Source organism: Monopterus albus, unplaced genomic scaffold, assembly GCF_001952655.1.
Source record: "Monopterus albus unplaced genomic scaffold, M_albus_1.0 scaffold43.1, whole genome shotgun sequence".
Classification (NCBI taxonomy): Eukaryota; Metazoa; Chordata; class Actinopteri; order Synbranchiformes; family Synbranchidae; genus Monopterus; species Monopterus albus.
The window spans coordinates 1,362,758-1,383,936 of record NW_018127923.1 but is presented as its reverse complement, the minus strand read 5'-3'; the positions used below and the strand labels follow the sequence as shown (position 1 = coordinate 1,383,936).

General features: G+C 41.3%; 1 protein-coding gene across 1 annotated transcript in view; it reads right to left on the bottom strand.

The window, feature by feature from the left end:
• Positions 1 to 16,987, bottom strand: part of setd5 (SET domain containing 5) — a gene marked incomplete at its 5' end in the record, with an annotated part of 34,383 nt that extends 17,396 nt beyond the window's left edge. The window contains 17 exon segments of the mRNA XM_020599908.1: positions 55 to 172; positions 5,032 to 5,292; positions 5,406 to 5,780; positions 5,869 to 6,030; positions 6,464 to 6,538; positions 6,744 to 6,993; positions 7,273 to 7,382; positions 7,507 to 7,624; positions 8,344 to 8,492; positions 10,829 to 11,119; positions 11,219 to 11,257; positions 11,441 to 11,628; positions 12,224 to 12,282; positions 14,113 to 14,255; positions 14,258 to 14,338; positions 14,737 to 14,839; positions 16,959 to 16,987. Coding sequence (XP_020455564.1) covers positions 55 to 172; positions 5,032 to 5,292; positions 5,406 to 5,780; positions 5,869 to 6,030; positions 6,464 to 6,538; positions 6,744 to 6,993; positions 7,273 to 7,382; positions 7,507 to 7,624; positions 8,344 to 8,492; positions 10,829 to 11,119; positions 11,219 to 11,257; positions 11,441 to 11,628; positions 12,224 to 12,282; positions 14,113 to 14,255; positions 14,258 to 14,338; positions 14,737 to 14,839; positions 16,959 to 16,987 — 2,551 coding nt within the window.
• Between the last annotated feature and the right edge of the window lie 4,192 nt (positions 16,988 to 21,179).

Genomic DNA, 21,179 nt, shown 5'->3' with positions numbered 1-21,179 from the left:
TCAGAAAATGCAGCAGTAAATGAATCATTCAGATGGAGGTAGGTATGTACATACCACTAGACAAGGGGTTCGGGGTGGATCTGCTGCTGGTACTTTGCTGGGAGGAGGTGGACTCTGTTCCGTCCTCCACACTGGTTGAGCAGCTCTCATCCTCCACCTGTTTTATCCATCTCTGCATCAAAACAACAGTCATGAGTGGTAAAAAACAAAACCTGAAATATGTAATTTTTGTTTTTAAATGATCAGACAACATCCATTGGGGGGGGGGAAAATGTCCAATCTTCTAACCTGAGTCATTAGCGTTACAAGCAGGAGGGTGTGTGAGGAGGCACACCCTGCTGCTGCTATCCTTTGAATAGTGAGCATATCTGGTCTACAAAGCAGTGATATGCTAAATGAAAAATGTTTTCATAAACCTTTGTATCATTATATACCGTGTTAGGTATTTTCTTAGTTAGATAGATATTGATTAGAGATCTGTTGTATTAGAAAATGGTAGTGTAGCCAGGATGTCTTGCTCAGGCTGTTAAATGCTTAGTTCATTGTCATGAGCTTGCTGCAGGCTGCATGTGGGCCTCAAGGTCAACTAGATTGAAGAGTCTGCAGGCAGGATGAATATTGCTATTATTGATATGCTCAGCCGTAATCTTAATCATAACATTTTCCGAGGCTTACTGTTCGGACATGTCCCTGAATGTCCTGTATGTTTTTAGATACACACCACATAATCAACATTCACACACATTATTTTCTTCATGTTTTGACTACTGCTCTGGTCAGCTGCCAAGCTGGCATATCAGGTGATGTCATGGATTGACGTTGCCTGCGTAGGATGGGGCTAGCCCAACAAAGTGATTAAATTGTATAGGCTATTAGGTTCGGGGTCTTTCTTCTTCCGGGCTGCCTGCGAGCAGCTTTGGGGGTGGAAGATGCCTGGACGTGTAATGTTAGTTCTTGCCTGTGACCCTTTGAATAAACCAGCACGGTTATATTTTTTTATATACTCAAGTGGTCCGCTTCGTCTCACCGAGTTCCTGGTTTGAAAGAACCGGACGTGGCTTTATAATAGAATAGAGCCTTTAACCGCAATATCCATTTATGGCTGACAGAAAATTTGATGGCACACCTGGACTTGCCTCACACTACACCATTTTGTAACCACAGCCTTAAAGTGACTAACTGTAACAGTGCCTTCTGATATCAAGATGCTTACCTGCCATGTAAAATGTGTACACATTGGCAGGTCTGCATTAGGGTGACAGAATGCAATAAAAGTCTCATGCATTCAAATTTGTCTTTATGGATAGCTACAGTTAATTTTATGATAACTTGAATGTACAAAAAACTGTAGATTTTCTTCTGGCTAGTCATTGTTGTCACCAAAAAGAACAGCATATTTAGGAAATGTGAGATGTGATGACTTTAAAGTTTTGAAACTTTGGAGTAAGCATTTTAAAGGAGGTGCGTGGACTCTTTAAAAAACAAAGGATCAGAAAAGCACCAGGCCCAGATGGTGTGACCCTCTCCTGCTTGAAAGTGTGCGCTGATCAGCTGGCCCCCTTCATATTTATCTTCAACAGGTCACTGGAGCTGTGTGAGGTCCCCTCCTACTTCAAATACTCCACCATCATCCCAGTTCCCACGAAAACCTCCATCATTACCACCGCAAGGTGCGTAGGAAGGCTGCCTCCATCCTCAAAGATTCCACCCACCCCCAGCACAGACCGTTCGCCTCCCCACCCTCTGGCCGGAAGTTCAGAAGTGTGAAGTGTAGGACCTCCAGACTGAAAAACTCTTTAGGAGTCTGATGGCAGAGGGAACGAAACAGCTGAGGAGTTTATTACCAGGAAATACGTCATGTACTGTCGACATGTACTGTTTACATTCTCATTTTGCACATGCATAATTGCACACTGACTGTTGACTGCTGCACATACTGCTCCCATGCAGCATACATTCTCTTATTATATTCTTATATATTTTTATTATATTGCTGCATTTGCTGCTTAAAGTGCCTTAGATTTTGTGTTACTTATCTACTTTATATTTGTATTTTGCGGCATTCATGTGGACGGCAAAGTAAGAATTTCATTGTACAGGGAAACACGTTTCCTAACTGTGCATATGACAAATAAACACTTTGACCTATCAGTGGACTGAACGACTACAGACCTGTCACCCTGACATCTGTAGTTATGAAGACCTTTGAGAGATTGGTGTTGGCCCACCTGAAAGACATCATAGACCCCCTCCACTTTGGGGGGAAACAGGCAGGCGGCTAAACAGACGCAGGGTAGCTAAACGTCGGATGAAAGTAGTCAGCTACTAGAATTTGATCAGGAAGACTGAGCTGACACTACACAGTGAAGAATGATGCATATTGAGGCAGATATTGCAAAGCAGCCACCTTGCAATAAGAGACTCAAAATGAGGGAGCAGGAGAAAGGGAGATAGGTTAGGGCAAAAGATGGAAAGGAAGTAAAAGAATATAGCCACTGTACAATGTGCCCCAGCACAGAGGCAGAGTTAAATACGAGAAAGAAAGACTAGTGAATCTAAAGACACAGACTTGACAGGATGTATAGAGAGCAGAGAAAGAAAGGATGGAAAAGAGAGAGAGAGGAATTTGGGGATGCAATCTGTTTTGCCATAACTCCACACAACTTGCCTCAGTCAGAATGTGAAATAGTCCTGTGGATGTTATTTTTGGATCAAGATTAATGTGGGTGGCTCACCACACAAATGTCCACACCCAAACAAACATGAGTAAGCATGCAAGTTCAGTGTCCCAGGCATACATCACTGTAGCAAGCATGTACACAATCTAAAGGAGAGAAATGTAGTTGACTAAATATACTATGGACAAAAAAAGGCTTAAGCCTGCCCCCTAGTGTTCATCCCAGTCCCCAATGGAATCAGAATAGCACAATCCAAATAAATCATCCTTAATATACTGTCTGTTCTTACATCCCAAAATCTCATTTAATTTTAAAAAGGTCAGAAGTGTGGTATAAGTATTTAATTTCATTTCAACATTATTGTATCAACATTTTTCTTTAACCAAGTGTGATGTTCTTGATTGTAATGCAGAGAGCTACTTTTTCAAGACATTTTCTTAAACAGATGAAGCTGCATTGGGAACAAATTGTCAGATAGCCTAGACATCCATCCATCCATCCATTTTCCTCCGCTTATCTGGGACCGGGTCGCGGGGGCAGCAGTCTAAGCAAAGATGCCCAGACTTCCCTCTCTCCAGACACTTCCTCCAGCTCCCCTCCAGCACCCCTCCTTGAACCTCCACCTTATGGTGGTGGAGGGGTTTGAGTACCCGAGTGATCCTAGGGGCTATGTTGTCGGGGGCTATATGTCCCTGGTAGGGTCTCCCAAGGCAAACAGGTCCTGGGTGACGGGTCAGACTAAGAGCGGTTTTTTTCGGTTCAAAAGCCCTTTATGAATAGATTAAAATCACCTGATCTCTGGACACGGAGATCCGTACAGGTCTCTATTTTTATTCCTATTTATCTAATTTCAATGTGCATTCTGATTCTGATGTGGCGTAACAAAAAATGCTTTCCTACATTTTTATTTATTGATGTCAATGTTAACAGAACTTAAGGCTGTGGTAAACAGGTTTACTTTTTAAAGTTTAAGTCAGAGGTTTCCATACAACTTATCCAAATACATTTGAACTCAGTTTTCCACAACTCCTGACATTAAGGCCTATAAACATTCCCTGTCTCAGGTCAGTTAGGATCACTACTTTATTTCAAGAATGTGAAATCTCAGAGTAATAGCAGAAAAGAGATTGATTTCAGCTTTTATTTCTTTCATCATATTCCCAGTGGGTCAGAAGCTTACATACACTCAGTATTTATTTAGCATTACCTTTAAATAGTTGAATCTGGGTTAAATGTTTTGGGATGCCTTCAACAAGCTTTTTACAGTAATTAACTGGAATATTCACCCTCCTGACAGAACTGGTGGAACCAAGTCAGGTTTGGAGGTCTCCTTGCTCGCACACGTTTTGTCAGTTCTGCCAACAAATGTCCTATTGGACTGAGGTCAGGGCTTTGCGATGGCCACTCCAGTACCTTGACTTTGTTGTCCTTAAGCCATTTTACCACAACTTTGGAAGTCTACTTGGGGTCATTGTTCGTTTGGAAGACCCACTGGCGACCAAGCTTTAACTTCCTGGCTGATGTCTTGAAACGTTGCTTCAGTAAAACCACATAATCTTCCTTCCTCATGATGCCATCTATTTTGTACCTATGTGCAGATGCAAGCTGCCTTTTTTATAGCTGTCTTGGAGAAGTAGCTTCTTCCCTGCTGAGCAGCCTTTCAGATTATGTCAATATAAGACTGGTTTTACTGGCGATATACTGTGGGATTGATTTGTACTATTTGGAACAAAGTATGTTCATCTCTAGGAGACAGGACACATCTCCTTCCCATGCGGTATGATGGCTGTGTTGTCCCATGATGTTTATACAGTATTGTTTGTACAGATGAACATGGTACCTTCAGGCATCTAGAAATGGCTCGGAAGGAGGAACCAGACTGGTGGAGGTCCGTGTTTTTTTTCTGAGGTCTTGGTTGATTTCTTTTGATTTTCCCATAATGTCAAAAAGATATACTGAGTTTGAAGGTAGGCTTTAAAATACATCCACATGTGCACCTCCTATTGACTCAGCGATGTCAATTAGTCTATCAGAAACCTCTAAGGCCTTGACATTATTTTCTGGAATTTTCCGAGCTGTTTAAAGACAAAGTCAGCTGAGTGTATGTAAATGTCTGACCTCAACTGTATGTTATGAAGCTGGTTGAGCGCACAAAAATGCCAAGGAATCGAAAAATATAACTAACGAGCTGATTCAAAATGTGTAATGTATGCATTATTTAATTTTTGTTAAAATTTATTTTATAACATTGGTATCGAAAAAAGCCTTGTTTAGGAACTGGTACTGAAGTCAAGGTATTGCTACCAGTATATACAATTCTGGAATGAATCCCAATATTAGCTGCATGACTTACCTTTTTGAAGCAGCCATAAGTGCCATCCATTTGGAGTGGGCGGGGTCTGCGTCTCTCTGGATTGAAGGGGGAACCGAAGCGTACATAGTGTCTGGGCGTGGTGCAGATAAACGATGAGTGGGAGAGGCCCGGCAGCATGTTGAGTGTGGTGGCCAGCACCGTGGGGTCAGTGGTTATCCGCAGCGGGCGCTCAACAGACACCTCTTGGTGGACCTTCTCCCCTCCAGGGATCTTGTCATTCAACCACTCTGTCACCAGGTACTGAGGCCAAAGGGAAACATTAATGATTCACATTGGATTTGCATAGACTATAAAAAAAAAAACTGAAATAATTAAAAAGCTTGACTAAGCCATACAATAGTCAAACCTCTAACCTTCTTAGTCTTGGGGTAGCGCAAGTTGCCTCTATTTATACAGTTTAGAACCTGACCATCTCCATCTGGGAGATGACCCCCCAGACTGCTCTCTCCATGGCCATGTTCGGCACTGCATAGGCCGTGAGACCCCTCCTCGTCCAGAGCAGTCCCCTGCTCGGCTGAAGATGGTATTGCTGCCACTGCTGCAGACGCAGCAGCTGCTGCCTGCTGTGCAAGGGCTTGACGCTGTCGCCGGGCCCGCTGCGATGAGCTTGAACGGTAGCGAGAGATCCGACTTTTGGGTCGAGGCTTTGTTGGTCGTATAGGTTTAGGGGGAGCAACTGCGGCAGGCAGGCTGGGCAATGAGGTCTTTTCCTCAGTAGATGGCACTTCCTTTAGAATAAATGAAATGGATGCAACACCAAAAACAGAACAAAAGACTGCCAGATATAGAATAAACTACTTGTTTTCTCTCACTAACCGTCACATAGGTGGTACGTCGTGTGCTGACTCCCACTCCACTGCTGTGGGGTAAGGGGGTGCTCCCTGTGGGGTTTCCTGCCCCATTCTCTGTTTCCACACCCTCCTCTTTTACCTCTGCTCCTCCCACTCTCCTCCGCCTCTTTTCCAGGCTGTTAAAAGCCTATGTGAACAGAGTGGCACAAAAGCTGGGTTACATAGGCAGGGCCACAAAATAACTACAAAACTTTTGTCTTTCCAACAACTGAACTTGACTTAGTCATCACACAGAAAACATGTCTGTGCAGATTCTCAGTCATCTAGGTCATAGTAAGCTGAAAAACCTTAGGAAAAAATCAACTGGACTAGATTTCTAGGTCGAAGACGTTTCACCTCTTATCCAAGAGGCTTCATCAGTCCTGACTGACTGGTGTTGAGCCGGAGATATTTATCTCCCTCAGTGGTGTTTCAGTCTTTTGAAGGCCAACAATGTTCCTTAACGACTGAGTCGTTATAGTCCAGTATCGGTGAAACCTAGACCTAGAAATCTAGTCCAGTTGATTTTTTCCTAAGTTTTTTCAGATCATACAGAGAACACATTTCTAGGAATGACATACTCTTTTACTGGAGACAGTGACCCCATTCTCATCCACCTCTCCCTCTTCCACCTTCACCTCATCCAGCAGTCTCTCCTAAATACACAAACACAGACTGCATATGAGAACAACGTCACACCCAGCAGTATCTGGCTATTTGGTAAAAAAAAAAAAAACAACCAACCAAAAAAAACCAAAACCTACAAATCCAAATTTTTATTTAAAGTTTAATAGAAATCAGCCTAATATCTGTGCTTAATTCTTCATTTTAGCTAGACACACATGGACACAAAACACACACCTCTGCATCACTTGTTCCCTGCAGATCTTTGGCCTCCTGGTGCTGATCGAGGGTCTGGTTGCCGTCACTGGCAAGGCAGCCCTCCAGCTCTCTCCTCCGGGCTTTTCTCCGTCGGGTCTCAGCACCAACCAGAGGAGAGGGAGGCCGCAGGGAGGGGGGACTCAGTAGACCCTCCCTGGGGCTCAGGTTGTGCTTCTGCACTGGGCAGTTCTGGTTGCCCTTATGGCAGGCACAGTCCACTTTGTAATTACTGGTGGTGTATTATGAGAAAGGAGAAGATCACACTGGGGCATGTGCCAGCTTTCAGGTAAACCATTAGAAAACTAATACCTGCATCACACCTGTACCAACATTAGTAGCACTCATATCTACTGTATGTTTCTAGACAGGATTTGGACCGTTACCACTTTTACTTGATATCAGTGTTGCACAGATGGATGGATCTGACTTATTTATGTATGGATTCTTTATAGTTGCTGGTTCAAAGAGGGTGGAAAGACAAAGCTGAGGGGTTAGGATGATTACTGACCAGCTATTGAACTCATAGTCAAATCCAATGGTGACCTCAGCATCTTTTGTGATTTGACTGACCGCATAGATGCAGAGATGGATCATACCCTCAGCAATCATATGGCGAACCTGGGGAAGTGAACAAACGAAAGATATACGTTTGTTAAAAAGAAAGCAGCCCAACAAATGCTATATTCACTTAAACAAAAACATTTTCCTCATTACTGCCTTCTAGAAAAGCTCCATATCTGACCTCAGCATTGGGTGTGCAGGACCTCCTGATGAAGCGGGCATCATTTCCAAAAGTTCGTGCATCCACACACATCTCTACATCATTAAATTTTGAGTAAAACAACACAAAAGGGTAGGGTCTGGAAAACAGCAACACAACTGCATCAAAAACGTGAATTGCTTGTAGTCCAAAAACACAGGTGAAACAAGAACGGACCGGCAAAATGAAACCTGCTGTATTAAGACTTCAGATGGTGCAAAATGCTGCTGCTCATCTTCTGTCAATTACTAGAAAATTTGAGCATATAACCCTGGTACTGGCCTCTCTCCATTGGCTTCCAGTCCATTTTAAAATAGATTTTAAGCTGTTGATTTTTGTTTTTAAGGCTCTTAATGGTTTGGCACCATCCTACCTCATTGAATTGGTGCAATGGCACAAACCTACGAGATCACCTCAGATCAATTTCTCTTACGGGGTTCCTAGGGCCATATATAAATGCTGGGGTGCTTTTACTATTGCCGCCCCTAAATTGTGGAATACTTTACATCTCAATGTTAGATCAGCTGCTGACCTGACTGCTTTTAAATCATTGCTTAAAACATATATATTTGCCTTGGCTTTTAATAGGGCCTGATATTTTTCTTTTCATTTACTGACTGTGTGCCATCTGTGTGTCTGTGTTATTGTGCTGTTTTATTCTTGCATTGATTCCATTTATTTTATTGTGATCTTATTCTGCCCATGTAAAGTACTTTAAAAACAACATCCAGTTGACCAAAGTGCTACATAAATAAATTTAAATTAAGACAGATTGTTATGCATATAGTAACCTATTACCCATATACTGTGACCTCTTACTTTTTGAAGAAGTGCCCATTGACTTCAAACTGTTGTTTGAGCATGACCTTTCCCCGATATTCAATTATGAGCGTGTCTGGTTCCAGGTTCTTGGCTGCTCGGAGGATCTTCCTATGTTTCTGCACCCGTGTTACCCGTCCCAACTGAAGCTGCAAACAGTAAATTGCAAATTGTTTATTTGCAATGGCAGGAAAATATAAAAAAAAACCATCACATTATATCAAGGATTAGTAAATTGTAACTAAATATATTTAGGCTATATTAAGTTATTTTATGGACTAGACTAACTGTTCATGAAAAGCTCACTTGAACTCCACAATTTTCAAATAGTCGGTACAATGTTTTTATAATGTGTTATATGAGGCTTAAATTGCATCTTTTGTAATGGCACTATTTCATGTGCATGCGCTGAAATATATACAGTACAGTGACTTCAGAAAGCATTCTGATCCCTTCACTTGCTGAATGCTTTGTATTGTACATTTAATTAGAAATGGATGAAATTGCTATTTTTGCCCACCAATCTTACACTCAATAACCCATAAAGATAAAGTGAAAAAATGTTTTTAGACATTTTTTTAAAGTTATTAAAAATAAATAACTGAAATGTCATATATATATATATATAACTCCAGTCACGTTCTAGACATATCTCAAGCAAAATTTAAAGAGAACATGCACCTGGCCACAGTCTAGAATGCCACAGCGGAGAGTCAGAGTACCTTTATGAGTGAGAGATTAAAATTTTTAATAAATTAGCAAAAACTTTAAAAAAAATTAATGGGCATTTTTACTTCATCATTGTGGGTCACAGGGTTGATTGAGCAAAAATTGACATTTTATCCATTTCACATAAAATCTGCAAAGCAGGTACAGTATTGTTCAAAATAATAGCAGTACAATGTGACTAACCAGAATAATCCAGGTTTTTAGTATATTTTTGTGTGTTCAAAAAAATAGCAGTGTGGCATTCAATCAGTGAGGTCATCAATTTTGTGAAATAACAGGTGTGAATCAGGTGGCCCCTATTTAAGGATGAAGCCAGCACTTGTTGAACATGCATTTGAAAGCCTGAGGAAAATGGGTCGTTCAAGACATTGTTCAGAAGAACAGCGTACTTTGATTAAAAAGTTGATTGGAGAGGGGAAAACCTATAAAGAGGTGCAAAAAATTATAGGCTGTTCAGCTAAAATGATCTCCAATGCCTTAAAATGGAGAGCAAAACCAGAGAGACGTGGAAGAAAACGGAAGACAACCATCAAAATGGATCGAAGAATAACCAGAATGGCAAAGGCCCAGCCAATGATCAGCTCCAGGATGATCAAAGACAGTCTGGAGTTACCTGTAAGTACTGTGACAGTTAGAAGACGTCTGTGTGAAGCTAATCTATTTTCAAGAATCCCCCGCAAAGTCCCTCTGTTAAAAAAAAGGCACGTGCAGAAGAGGTTACAATTTGCCAAAGAACACATCAACTGGCCTAAAGAGAAATGGAGGAACATTTTGTGGACTGATGAGAGTAAAATTGTTCTTTTTGGGTCCAAGGGCCACAGACAGTTTGTGAGACAACCCTCAAACTCTGAATTCAAGCCACAGTACACAGTGAAGACAGTGAAGCATGGTGGTGCAAGCATCATGATATGGGCATGTTTCTCCTACTATGGTGTTGGGCCTATTTATCGCATACCAGGGATCATGGATCAGTTTGCATATGTCAAAATACTTGAAGAGGTCATGTTGCCTTATGCTGAAGAGGACATGCCCTTGAAATGGTTGTTTCAACAAGACAATGACCCCAAACACACTAGTAAATGAGCAAAGTCTTGGTTCCAAACCAACAAAATTAATGTTATGGAGTGGCCAGCCCAATCCCCGGACCTTAATCCAATCGAGGACTTGTGGGGTGATATCAAAAATGCTGTTTCTGAAGCAAAACCAAGAAATGTAAATGAATTGTGGAATGTTGTTAAAGAATCATGGAGTGTAATAACAGCTGAAAGGTGCCACAAGTTGGTTGACTCCATGCCACACAGATGTGAAGCAGTTATAAAAAACTGTGGTCATACAACTAAATATTAGTTTAGTGATTCACAGGATTGCTAAATCCTAGAAACAAAAACGTTTGTACAAAATAGTTTTGTGTTTGTACAGTCAACGGCAGACACTGCTATTTTTTTGAACACACCCCTTTCAACTAATTGCCCAATTGCACAGCCTTAAGAGCGTGCATATCATGAATGCTGGGTCTTGTTTGCTTTCTGAGAATCTACTGCACCTACTGGTAACTTGTTTGCCATGTAGCAATAAAAAATATACTAAAAACCTAGATTATTCTGGTTAGTCACATTGTACTGCTATTATTTTGAACAATACTGTAAGTGTGCAAAATGTGAAGGGGTCTGGATACTTTGTGAAGCCACTTATGTTGAATCAGTATATTGTTTTGTCCAAAGTGTAAATGAGAATTTGGATGAGGACTTAACCAGACCTGCATCTGTGAGCCTAGCACTGTGTTGTTACAGGCCAGCTCAGTGCGGTTGATGGTGTCCATGGCGTCAGCTGATGCGTGGACTTGTGTGGTGGAGGGAGGTGTGTTGGTGCAGTTCTCATTCTTTGAGACTGTGGTACAGGCAGCCCGGTGAAGCTGCAAGAGAGTCTGGACATCAGCGCTGTACTGGTTGGCCAGAGCCTCTTCGTACTGGTCTGTCCACTGACGGATCTTGCTTTCCCATCCCTCTGCAGTGTTCTCATCCAGCACACTGGCCTCCGTTGTTGAGTTCTAGACAGAAGAAAAGATGGAGCAGATTGTGAGAGTAGCATGAGCCTCATAGCACTGATGTACAAGTTTACATAAATAAGAAGTTAACTCTAATCATACCTTCATCCTCATGGACTTCCTAGAACCCTCTCTGAATGCCTTGAAGAGGAAAAACATACACACAATTAAGCTGCCACTACCATACAGTCTAAAATGAAATAGCAATGTTCTCAGTGCTGAAAGCTTGTAATAAAAAGTGGAACCTCCATATTGGGTCTTGAAATATCTGTTGAGCTTTGCTAGACTCATACTAAATCATTCAGCTTCTAACAGTTTGCACACCTTGACTTTCTTGGCCTTTGGTGTTCCACGGGCCTTGTCCGTGCTCTTCTTCCTCTTTTTGGATTTACTCCTTTTGACTCGATTGACAGTGAGTTTGATGCTGGTGGGCGTATGCTGGGTGGCGGTGTAGGAGATGGTGGAGGGTGACACCTCTTCATCACCACTCTCTGTGGCGCTGCTTTCTCCGGCTACCAAAACACAGGTAATCTCATCAGATACTGTATCTTAGGAACAAGAACACCATTTTATACAGCACAGTTACAAACTTCTCTGTAAAGTCCCTTTTCCACTGCCTGGTACTGGCTCAACTCGACTCAACTCTACTCATTTTTGGTACAGGGTGCTTGGTTTTTCACTGCAGATGATCCTCTCTCAGTGTAGCTAGCTGTCATAGCGACAACGGTATCCGAAGCAGTAACAATGGAGGACACTGAGGTTATGCTGTTCTTGATTCTTGGTATGTGGCTGCTTTTAGTAAGTACAGTCACTACACTAAAGTAGTGGTTACTGTTAAGTAAAGATGCTTTTAAAAATGGTGCTGTCTTTGTTCTCGCAAGTCGATAATGTGATTTCTCTGACCAGTCACTAGGTCTGTAGTGTTTACATGTCACCATTTGGTATCGCCCCTGGTCTCTTGGAACCAATTTTTAGGTGATACCAAAAATAGTACCAGGTACTATCCCCAACATTTTACACAAATAAGACGAGCTGAGTCAAGCCGGTCCCAGGTGGTGGAAAAGGGGCTCATGACAATGAATGAGTAAAACATGAAAATACATGTACCTGAGACATTTTCTGTTTTCCTGTGGTGGCTTTCTGGTCCTTTCCTCCTGTCAAGTCCCCTGCAACCAAAATGAATCAATATTTAATACCATAATAGCTATAAGTCAGGTGAAAAATCAGGTCTTTTTTTTTTCTTTTTTGACCAGTGCTTATGAAAATCAAACCAAACATGAAGATACATCAATTCCCTCAGGTAGATTGCCAAAAACTGGATTTGTAGATTATATGCCCTGTTAAGACACATTTACATATCTTAAAATACATGTAGCCCAATAAAGCTATTAATTCAATTTAACACTATAACTAGATCTTAAAGAGCCCATGGCATTTTCCTTGTTTTCTGTATTATCTACAATGTTACAATGGTGAGTTTTCATCTTAGATGTGACCTAAATCTCAAAAAATGAGGTGTACGTTTGTTCTAGTACTCCTATGGAAAAGAAACTCAGTTTATACAAGTCTTGCAAACTCACTTGTAAGATGTTTTTTCTAACAAACAAGTCTTACATGATAACTTTATGACCATTCAAGGAAATCCTTATCTCCAGGCAGTTGCACGTTCATGTGAGCTTGTCTGACATCCACTGGCACCTTTGTAAAAGTGGAATTTTTTGACTGTGTGCAGTTTTGTGGATATATTTTACCTCCTGCTGCTGCACTGTGATCAGAGGATGTGGAGAAAATTACAGGGCCTGAGGTTACTGCATGTCCAGAAATTTTTCCTGTACAGGGGCTCGCTATTTTACCCGACCGGGCCTAACCTACAAGCAGTCAGTCAGTGAAGCATCCTGGGGGAGTGAATGATCAGCTCAGCAATGGTGGATTCCCCTAGAGCACAGTACCTGTTTGTTTTGACTGTTTGAGACGAGTGTGTCTGCTGAATGTGATGTGTTGCAGGTTGGCGAGAGGAGTCTAACGATCCATGATGTTACTGTCGGTGCTACGCTACCTGTTCGAATTAATTTCACTACTTTGGGACTCTTTGTGGTCGTGTGGGGGAAGACACAGTGACAACTGGTTGGACTTACCGACCTTGGAGCTACATGAAAGGGAGTGATGTTTGCACTACTCAGTGGGGCTTAACAGAAAGTTAAAAGTCAAACAAAAAAACCCACACGTTGCATGTCTGATAATGCCTTGTTTCTGTGACATTAGAAAGAATTGATGTAAGGCTGGAGAAGTTACTATGTCTGCATTATGCCAGTTAAAATATGGGATTTCTCAATTACCCGCTTTGTTTGGTGTTTCACATCTCTTTATCAGTACATATACTGTTGTTTACCTATCTATGGAGGAGCAATTCAAATTAAATAATGCTGTTGCGGTTTGTTGTTCTGTCCACTTTCATATTCTGGCTCGAACATGTCAGGTAGGATTTGAAATACTGTCATTGTTGAAAATGTTGCTTATTTGTCAAAGTTTTTTGTTTATACTCTCTCTTGGCTTCCTGACTGGCAGCAGGAGCTGTACACATTCACGAACTATCCTCTTGTTTTCAGGAAGAGGCTCTTGGGTTTCTTCGTTCTGAAATAATTACAGATTATTTGGAATTATGATGGGTGCCAAGCTAATATAAAGGTACCCAAGATTAAACATTAAATTGCTGGTATTGAGCAAAATGAGCATGCCATGGGCACTTTAAAGCCCCCCCCCTTTACGGGCCTTAAATACAAAAAAAAAAAAAAAAAAAACGCACACACATACAACACAACACTAAACTGTCAGTTGTCTTTAGAATGATCCTGATATTATCTTTTTAATCAATGTTTGCTGTTAACAGTGTCTTCAGCATATTTTTGTACAATTATCGTGGATGTTCACACTTTAAATAACCTGCAGTAAACTTGGGGCAGTCAAGTAACAAAGTACTAATGCTCCAGAATCCAAACCTGCAGTTGTCACATTTAATAAGCAGGCCATCCGGCATCAGGCTGCAGTGACACCAGTTGGCCATGGCCCCGTCCTCCTCTGAGGAGCTGTCGCTGTCAGCTGAGTTGTCCTCAGTAGTTCCGTGATAGCGAGAGCCGCGTACCACGCCTGCATGGGAGGAAGGATGGGGGGGGAGAGCGGGGGGGCGGGTGGGGTGGGGGGAGGGGGTGCGCCATAGTTGTGATCCTGACAACACACAACGGAAGACTGTTGCATCTTCAAACAACGGGTGTTCAGGCAAAAAGGGAAACGGAAAATGGAGACGAATGAAAATGAGGGCAAAAAACAAGTATGTGAAACAGTACAGCTGTTAATAATGGAAATAGACTGTGGTTACAGAAAGCTAATAGTAGCATAGACATTCATGTATTTAATCCCACTAGAAGCATCATGAATCCTTACTTTTACTCTTACTGTTCTATTTGAATAGAACAAGAAACTTGAAAAGATGAGAAAAAGACAACACTGGATAGATTATACTAGCTTCTTTTAGCTTGTAAAATGGTGACAATTGTAGCCAACTTATAATAATAATAAATGCTATGATTAGAACTAATGATTAGAAAAGAGTGGTTTGAACTCACAGCATATGGCAGTCCCTGATACCCATGACTCTGTGCGTTCCCACAGCTGTGGTGGTTGTAGTTTTTCTCATTCACAGCAGGGCTTGCTTCAACTGACTCAGGGCTGAAAAGTTTTGAAAAATTATTATTTCAAGCAATAAAAATATGACAAGAATTACATGTATAAAACAGTAGATATTTTCCAATATGCTTGTCCTGAGCCATTATGTAAACTGTGTTTTTATTACAGATATCTGTCACTAGATGGTGCCAAGACCTTGGAGGTGTTCTCCAGCCTGGGAGACTGCAGTTTAGGGAATGGAATGTGGGCCGACATTATGTTACACAACTCCTTTTGCCTTGTAGCTAAGGTCTGGCCAGACAGTGTATAGCCTGGCTTTCCCCATGTTCCTCTAATTCTGGAACAAAATTAAACATCAAAAGAATCAAAATAAAGTTTTACATTTAAATCCTGAGATTTTGTACATCTCAGCAGAGACTTTTTTTTCTTAATACTGAAGTATTAACATTGTAGTGATGGGCTGAAACCTGTTATCACAACAATAACACTAATAATATATTTTCTAAAGGGAATAACTACTGAATCCGGATACATTATTTTATATTTATTCAGACAAACATGAAATGTTCAGTCCTTTCATTTCCATTACATTTAAATACTGAGCATGCACAATGTACAGTAAGTCATGCACAATGTACAGTAAGTCATAGGTCAGGTGTTGGTCAGTACTATGGGACATTTGCATTTCTAACAACATTCACCTCTGTTTGCAGCCAGGTGTGTTTATTTATTTGAATCCATGTTCTGAATTACAGCAGCTATTCAGGTAGATGATCAGGTTAAATATCAAGTTTACAACCTGTGACACTTATTCTACTTGATGTTACCACATACAGAGGCATCAGTCAGTATATAAAGCTATAATGATCGATCTAGGGTTGCAGAGGTATGCCAGTTTCACCGTGGTATGAAAATTGATGGTCATCATACCATGCACATTTGCTTATTACCAGTATGAAGAAAACCTTTCTTCCCTGAGTGCCTGTCAGAGTCTGCAACGGCCGCCACACACACACACACACATATGAAGCAGACAAATGGCAGAGGCCAAACTCCATCCAAAAAAAAAAAAAAAAAAATCAGCAGTGGAGGATTATGTTGGATATGTCCAAAACAAACATCTTCAAGAACACCATCCTCTGTGCACAGCACAGTACATGTCCTTTTTAGTACGTGTTATATAAACACTGGTCAAAAATTGCACTTTTAAAACAGTTTTCCGCATTGTCTGTTCGTTCACCAATTCTCTGGCTTACAATAGAACTTACAGTGATCACAATCTGACCCCATAAAGAAACATGCACAGACTTTCTCAGTGCCAGGGCCTGACAGAAGTCACTGTGTGTGAGTGAAAGTACAGACAGGATCAGTCTGGCTGCTCTACTGTGCACCTACAGTACATTAGCAACTATTCTGAAAATTGTTTAGTGCATTGTGATGGCATGTCACTGTTGTCTGAAGTTTTACAAACCATTCAATCTATTTATAGAAAAAAAAAAAATCTGCAGATTAATCCCTAAGGAGAATAATCAGCAGTTGCACTTGGATACAAACTAGTCCAGCAGAGCTCCACCTCGACCAACTACAACAGTCAAGTCCTGCTTTTACATCAGTGCATAAGAGACGGGCTGTTAATGTAATGATATAACAGTATAGGATAGTATAACACTTTTCTTCACCGAGTAGCCTTCTCTTACTTTTGGAACATTTTCGTGATTATACTTAACATTTTCAGTGCAGGACATTTACTTGTAACAGAGTACTTTTACTTAAATCAATGTTGCAGATACTTCCTCTACTAATGCAAACTAGGGCTTTAATTATACGAGGTTATAGTTACACACTTAAAAAAAAAGAAGAATCATGTTTATAATACTGTTTATTCTTCAGTTCAACCGTCAGTAAACTTGCAATAAATAAATAAATAAATAAATAAATAAATAAAATGACCTCTATTTTCATTCCTTTGACGGTCACTGCAGCTGATAATTATAATAGTAACTGTGTAATACTGTATACCATAATATTTTCTGAGACTGTTACAATATTGTGAAAATCTTGTACCTTGTACCAAATAAGATCCAAGTTGTAAATAAGCAAAGTTTATCTACAAGAAGAGAGCAACTATTTGAGTCCCACCCAGCTGGTAGTGAGTACTCACTCTGATCCAGCAGCCATATCTGAGTAATGGGAAGGGGGGAGGAGGAGAAGTGAGAGGTGGAATCACAGGGTCCCAACTACAGCAACAGACCACTCCGGAGGTGGGGCGTTGCTGAGCCGTAGCCCACGGCTCACAGTCATGGGGGACCTGATGACAGAGCGGAACAGACAATCAGTTCGATACACAAGCACAGTCTTAATAAAGATATGTTCAGCCTTTACTTAACCAGGTAAGTCACTCTGAGACAAGCGACCTACTTTTCAACACGACCTACTGTTACAGGTATGAGACAGGACAATACAGCATCAAAGACACAAACAATACAAAACCTGTGTCGCAGTGTATGAAGATTAAAGAGGTTAAGAACAGAAATACTTCATAAAGATGGACAATGTGCATTATGTTGTGTGAGCTGCGCTCAAGTTAATTCAAATGAATTACTCATCAGCAGGGGCGCCGCTAGCAGTTTTGGGCCCTATGAAAAAATTTGAAGTTGGGCCCTCTACCCACAAACTCTGGGCCCCCAAAGTTCGTGGGCCCTTAGAATCGTCCTAACTCCTACTAACAGCACAGGTTTAACTAGTAACATTGTAGCAGTAAACCATTCAGGAGTCAACATGCACAATGGTAAATGGAATGCAGTTGTTGAGGATAATCAGGATAATTATTGTTAGTAATGTAATCAGTTATACCCATGCTGTCCCTGCTGTCAAAATGTCTGCCGTAAAAACACTGCAGGCTGTCCTGAATATCTATGGTTACATTGTTAGCCCATCTAACCCTACTTTCTTTCTATATTAATTGGCTAAATGATATGTAATAGTTTGTTGTTACAAAAACTGTTATGCAAATGTATAAGGAGCAGAACAGCATCATCATCAAGCCAATTCAACAATACCAGGTAATTCTAGGGACAGGTACAGCTGTAAAAGAGCAAGCATTTGTTTTATCAGCTTCCATCAATGCTGCATTTCCAACTATCGGAACCTAATAAGCGGTATACCCTGTACTTCACCCTGCAAAACCTCTCACGGGTTGATGTAGACTGTCCTGCTTTGTTTTTTCACTGTATTTTCTCTCTGTCAGTCTCTGTTTAGAGGAGGATGGGGCTGCTGAGCAAAAGGGAGAACAGACCATGTAAAGGGATCACTCCATGGTGCAACAATCAGTAGGTATCAGCCAGCAATGGAGACAGTATGAGCAGTTTATTAAACAGCTGCTGAACAAGCAGAACACAAACTTGAAAAATGTGACGTCTTCACCACTTTTCCCATGGTCCACTCACTCAAGTCCCAGTTTGCCTCTAAACCAACAAGTGAGCCCTCCTTTACCTCTATAAGTTAGGGCTACACAATAAAACGGCAGAATCATTGTCACTTCAGACAGAGCGCACAGGGATCTAAATCGTGCTCACAAAACAATTTAGCGTGCAGTCCTAGTATAACTGCATCTTTCCACGCTGTGTTTGTAATGTTAATGATTTAAGTGTTAACATGCTGGCATTTAACCAATCACAGGTGACTGCTCTGCCTGCACACACCCTCTCCCCCTCAGGTTCCTGGAATTTAATTTTAGTAACTGCACACACCCTCTCCCCCTCAGGTTCCTGAAACTTAATTTTAGTAACTACCTGCTGAGGGGTGCCAAAATTTTGCTCCTGTCTCCAAAGGGGGTGCATGGCAGTAGAAACAAATGCAGAACCTGTGACAAGCGTCACTGGGCTCAACACGTTTCGGTAGGTTCTTTCAATGGAAAATCCCCTTAAGAGCTTCATGGTTTTGTCTGGTCTCTATTAAGTAACCATTTAAAAAGAAAATACTACATTATTTTTCAATTAAAATTACCCATCAGTTATTATTCAGAAACTTAATGACGAGTAACTATTAATTCTACTCAAACCGAAAATAAGGGCCTGTTCAAAAATGGAAGCACTTTGTCACATATAAACAGGGCTCCTTTAGCTAAGGTCACTGCAGCTGTCTCAGCTGAACACTGGCAGAGGCTTGTAACCCCAACACTACACAGGAACACTATCCTTACATGGCTTGTGAAGAATCAAATTTGCTGACTCATGTTGACAATGAAGGCCTTTATGTGGGGAGCAGGAGAGGGCTTTCATTTGACTATGATAACCCGATACGAACATGGTGTGATAGATGTCTCATCCATATGGAGGCTTCCAGCACAGAGGGGAGAGTATTCACAGAGCAGAGAAAACAGCCAGAGACATTAAAGCTCTGCTTACTCTCAGCCTCCAATTAGGATGCAGTAGTAAAGAGAACCAACAGGAGGCGCGTAATTCCCAGACACATGAAGGGGTGAGTCATCCAACATGAGGCTCAGCCCTCTTGTAATGTGACCATACTCTGCTGAAACATTCAACCACAACACTCCTCCACCCCTCCCTGCCTCACTCACTCTGCTGCCCAGGCACACACAGATCTAGAGGCAGCAGCGATGGCTGCAGAAAGAAGAAAAGGCCCCCATGTACTCCATTCACATGCTGAGAAGACTTACAGCAAGGTCATCCTCGGGTCAACTATACGCAAGTCACAAACACGAAACTGATCAGATTCACCACAATTAAAGACCATAACATAACTATAACAAAATAGAACACTGCTATTCAAACACTGGCTATTGTACTAGTAGAAAGCTGTCTGAATTAACAGCAACTAGGTGCATGACATTTCTGTAGTGGTCCCCTGGCTACAGCAACTGCCGCCCTTGCTCTCCAGCACCAAGGCAACGACTTCCAATAATGTCAAGGTCAATTCAGCCCTGCTCATTGTCAAACAGAGAATGTCAGACCCATCCAGCTGGATACACACTGGTAGGTAGCAATGAGAAATGTCAGCTAGCTTCTGGTTACAAAAGCAGAACATGCTACAGATGACATGGCCTCAATAAGAACAAAGACATACATATGAGGATATATAGATACTGCATGTCAGAGTTTGGCTACAGTAGGAAAGATTCTGGTTATTTAAGAAGTGTTCCTCTTTAAGAATGACTCATTAAAAACACAAAGAAGAGAACAGCATGAGGGGTTGGCACAAATTTGTAACATTTAGATATAAAGGCAAGTAGTGGATTAGATGGTCCCCCCATTAGGGCCCTTTCAAAAACTGCTGGTTGTTTATTATCCCTGCAGTGAGATAGATATTGGATAGATACTTTATGTATTAGAAATGTTTAGTGGAGATAGGATGTATAGTTAGACTGTTAAATGCTTAGGCATGCTTATGAGTTTCTACAGGGTACATCTGGTCAAGGATAACTAGAGAGAAGAGTTGATGACTGTCAGCAGACAGGGTGTTTAATATTATTATTACGACGTGTATAACTGTAGCCTTAGCCATAATATGTTCTTATGTTTAAGTCACGACATGTACTAGAGGTCGTGAGAATGTTTTTAGCTACACACCACTTAACCAACAGACATACACATTCACACACTGATTTGCTTCATGTTTTGACTACTGCTAGGGCCAGCTGCAAAGCTGGTAACAGAGACGTCTCGGTTGACGTTTTCTGTGTAGTATGGGGCTAGCCCAACCGAGGTGATATAATGTATAGGCCTGGTGGGCTCAGGGTCTTTCATCTTACATCTGCCTGTGAGCAGTTTGGAGGTGCAAGATACCTGAGCGTGTAATGTTAATTTTACCTGTGATCCTTTGAATAAATCAGCACTGTTTTGAAGTTACTTGGACTGTCTCGTCTCTTAGAGTTAGCAATGGTAAAAAGAACCAAAATAGTTCAACAACAATTGCCTCCCCAAAATAACCACCTCACTTCTACCCAACTCACAAAGCGAGTCACTATTTGGACCTCTTCCAAATGAACCAGACGGTGAACTAGGAAGGTAAATTCCATATGAAGGACAGCCTTTCTTTACCGCCTCCTCCCCCACCACCTCCGACCCTTCCTTGTTTGTTCCTCTAGCCATGAATACTGGGCTCAAATTACCAACAGGCTCAACCATATCTATTCACTTCCACTAAAACAGAGGCCATTTTGGAGACAGGTCCAAGGGGAGGGACAGAAACACAAAATGAACAGCAAAGGAGACCCTCTGACTCGTATCTCTTGTGTAATTCTCTCTCCCTTCTCTTCTTTTTTTTTTTTTAAACACAGTGTTCCACTGTTAAGCAGGGGTCTACTGTACTGTCCCAAAATAAGCTATTTAATCTTTTATCTAAATGTGCCCCTGGGTAATAG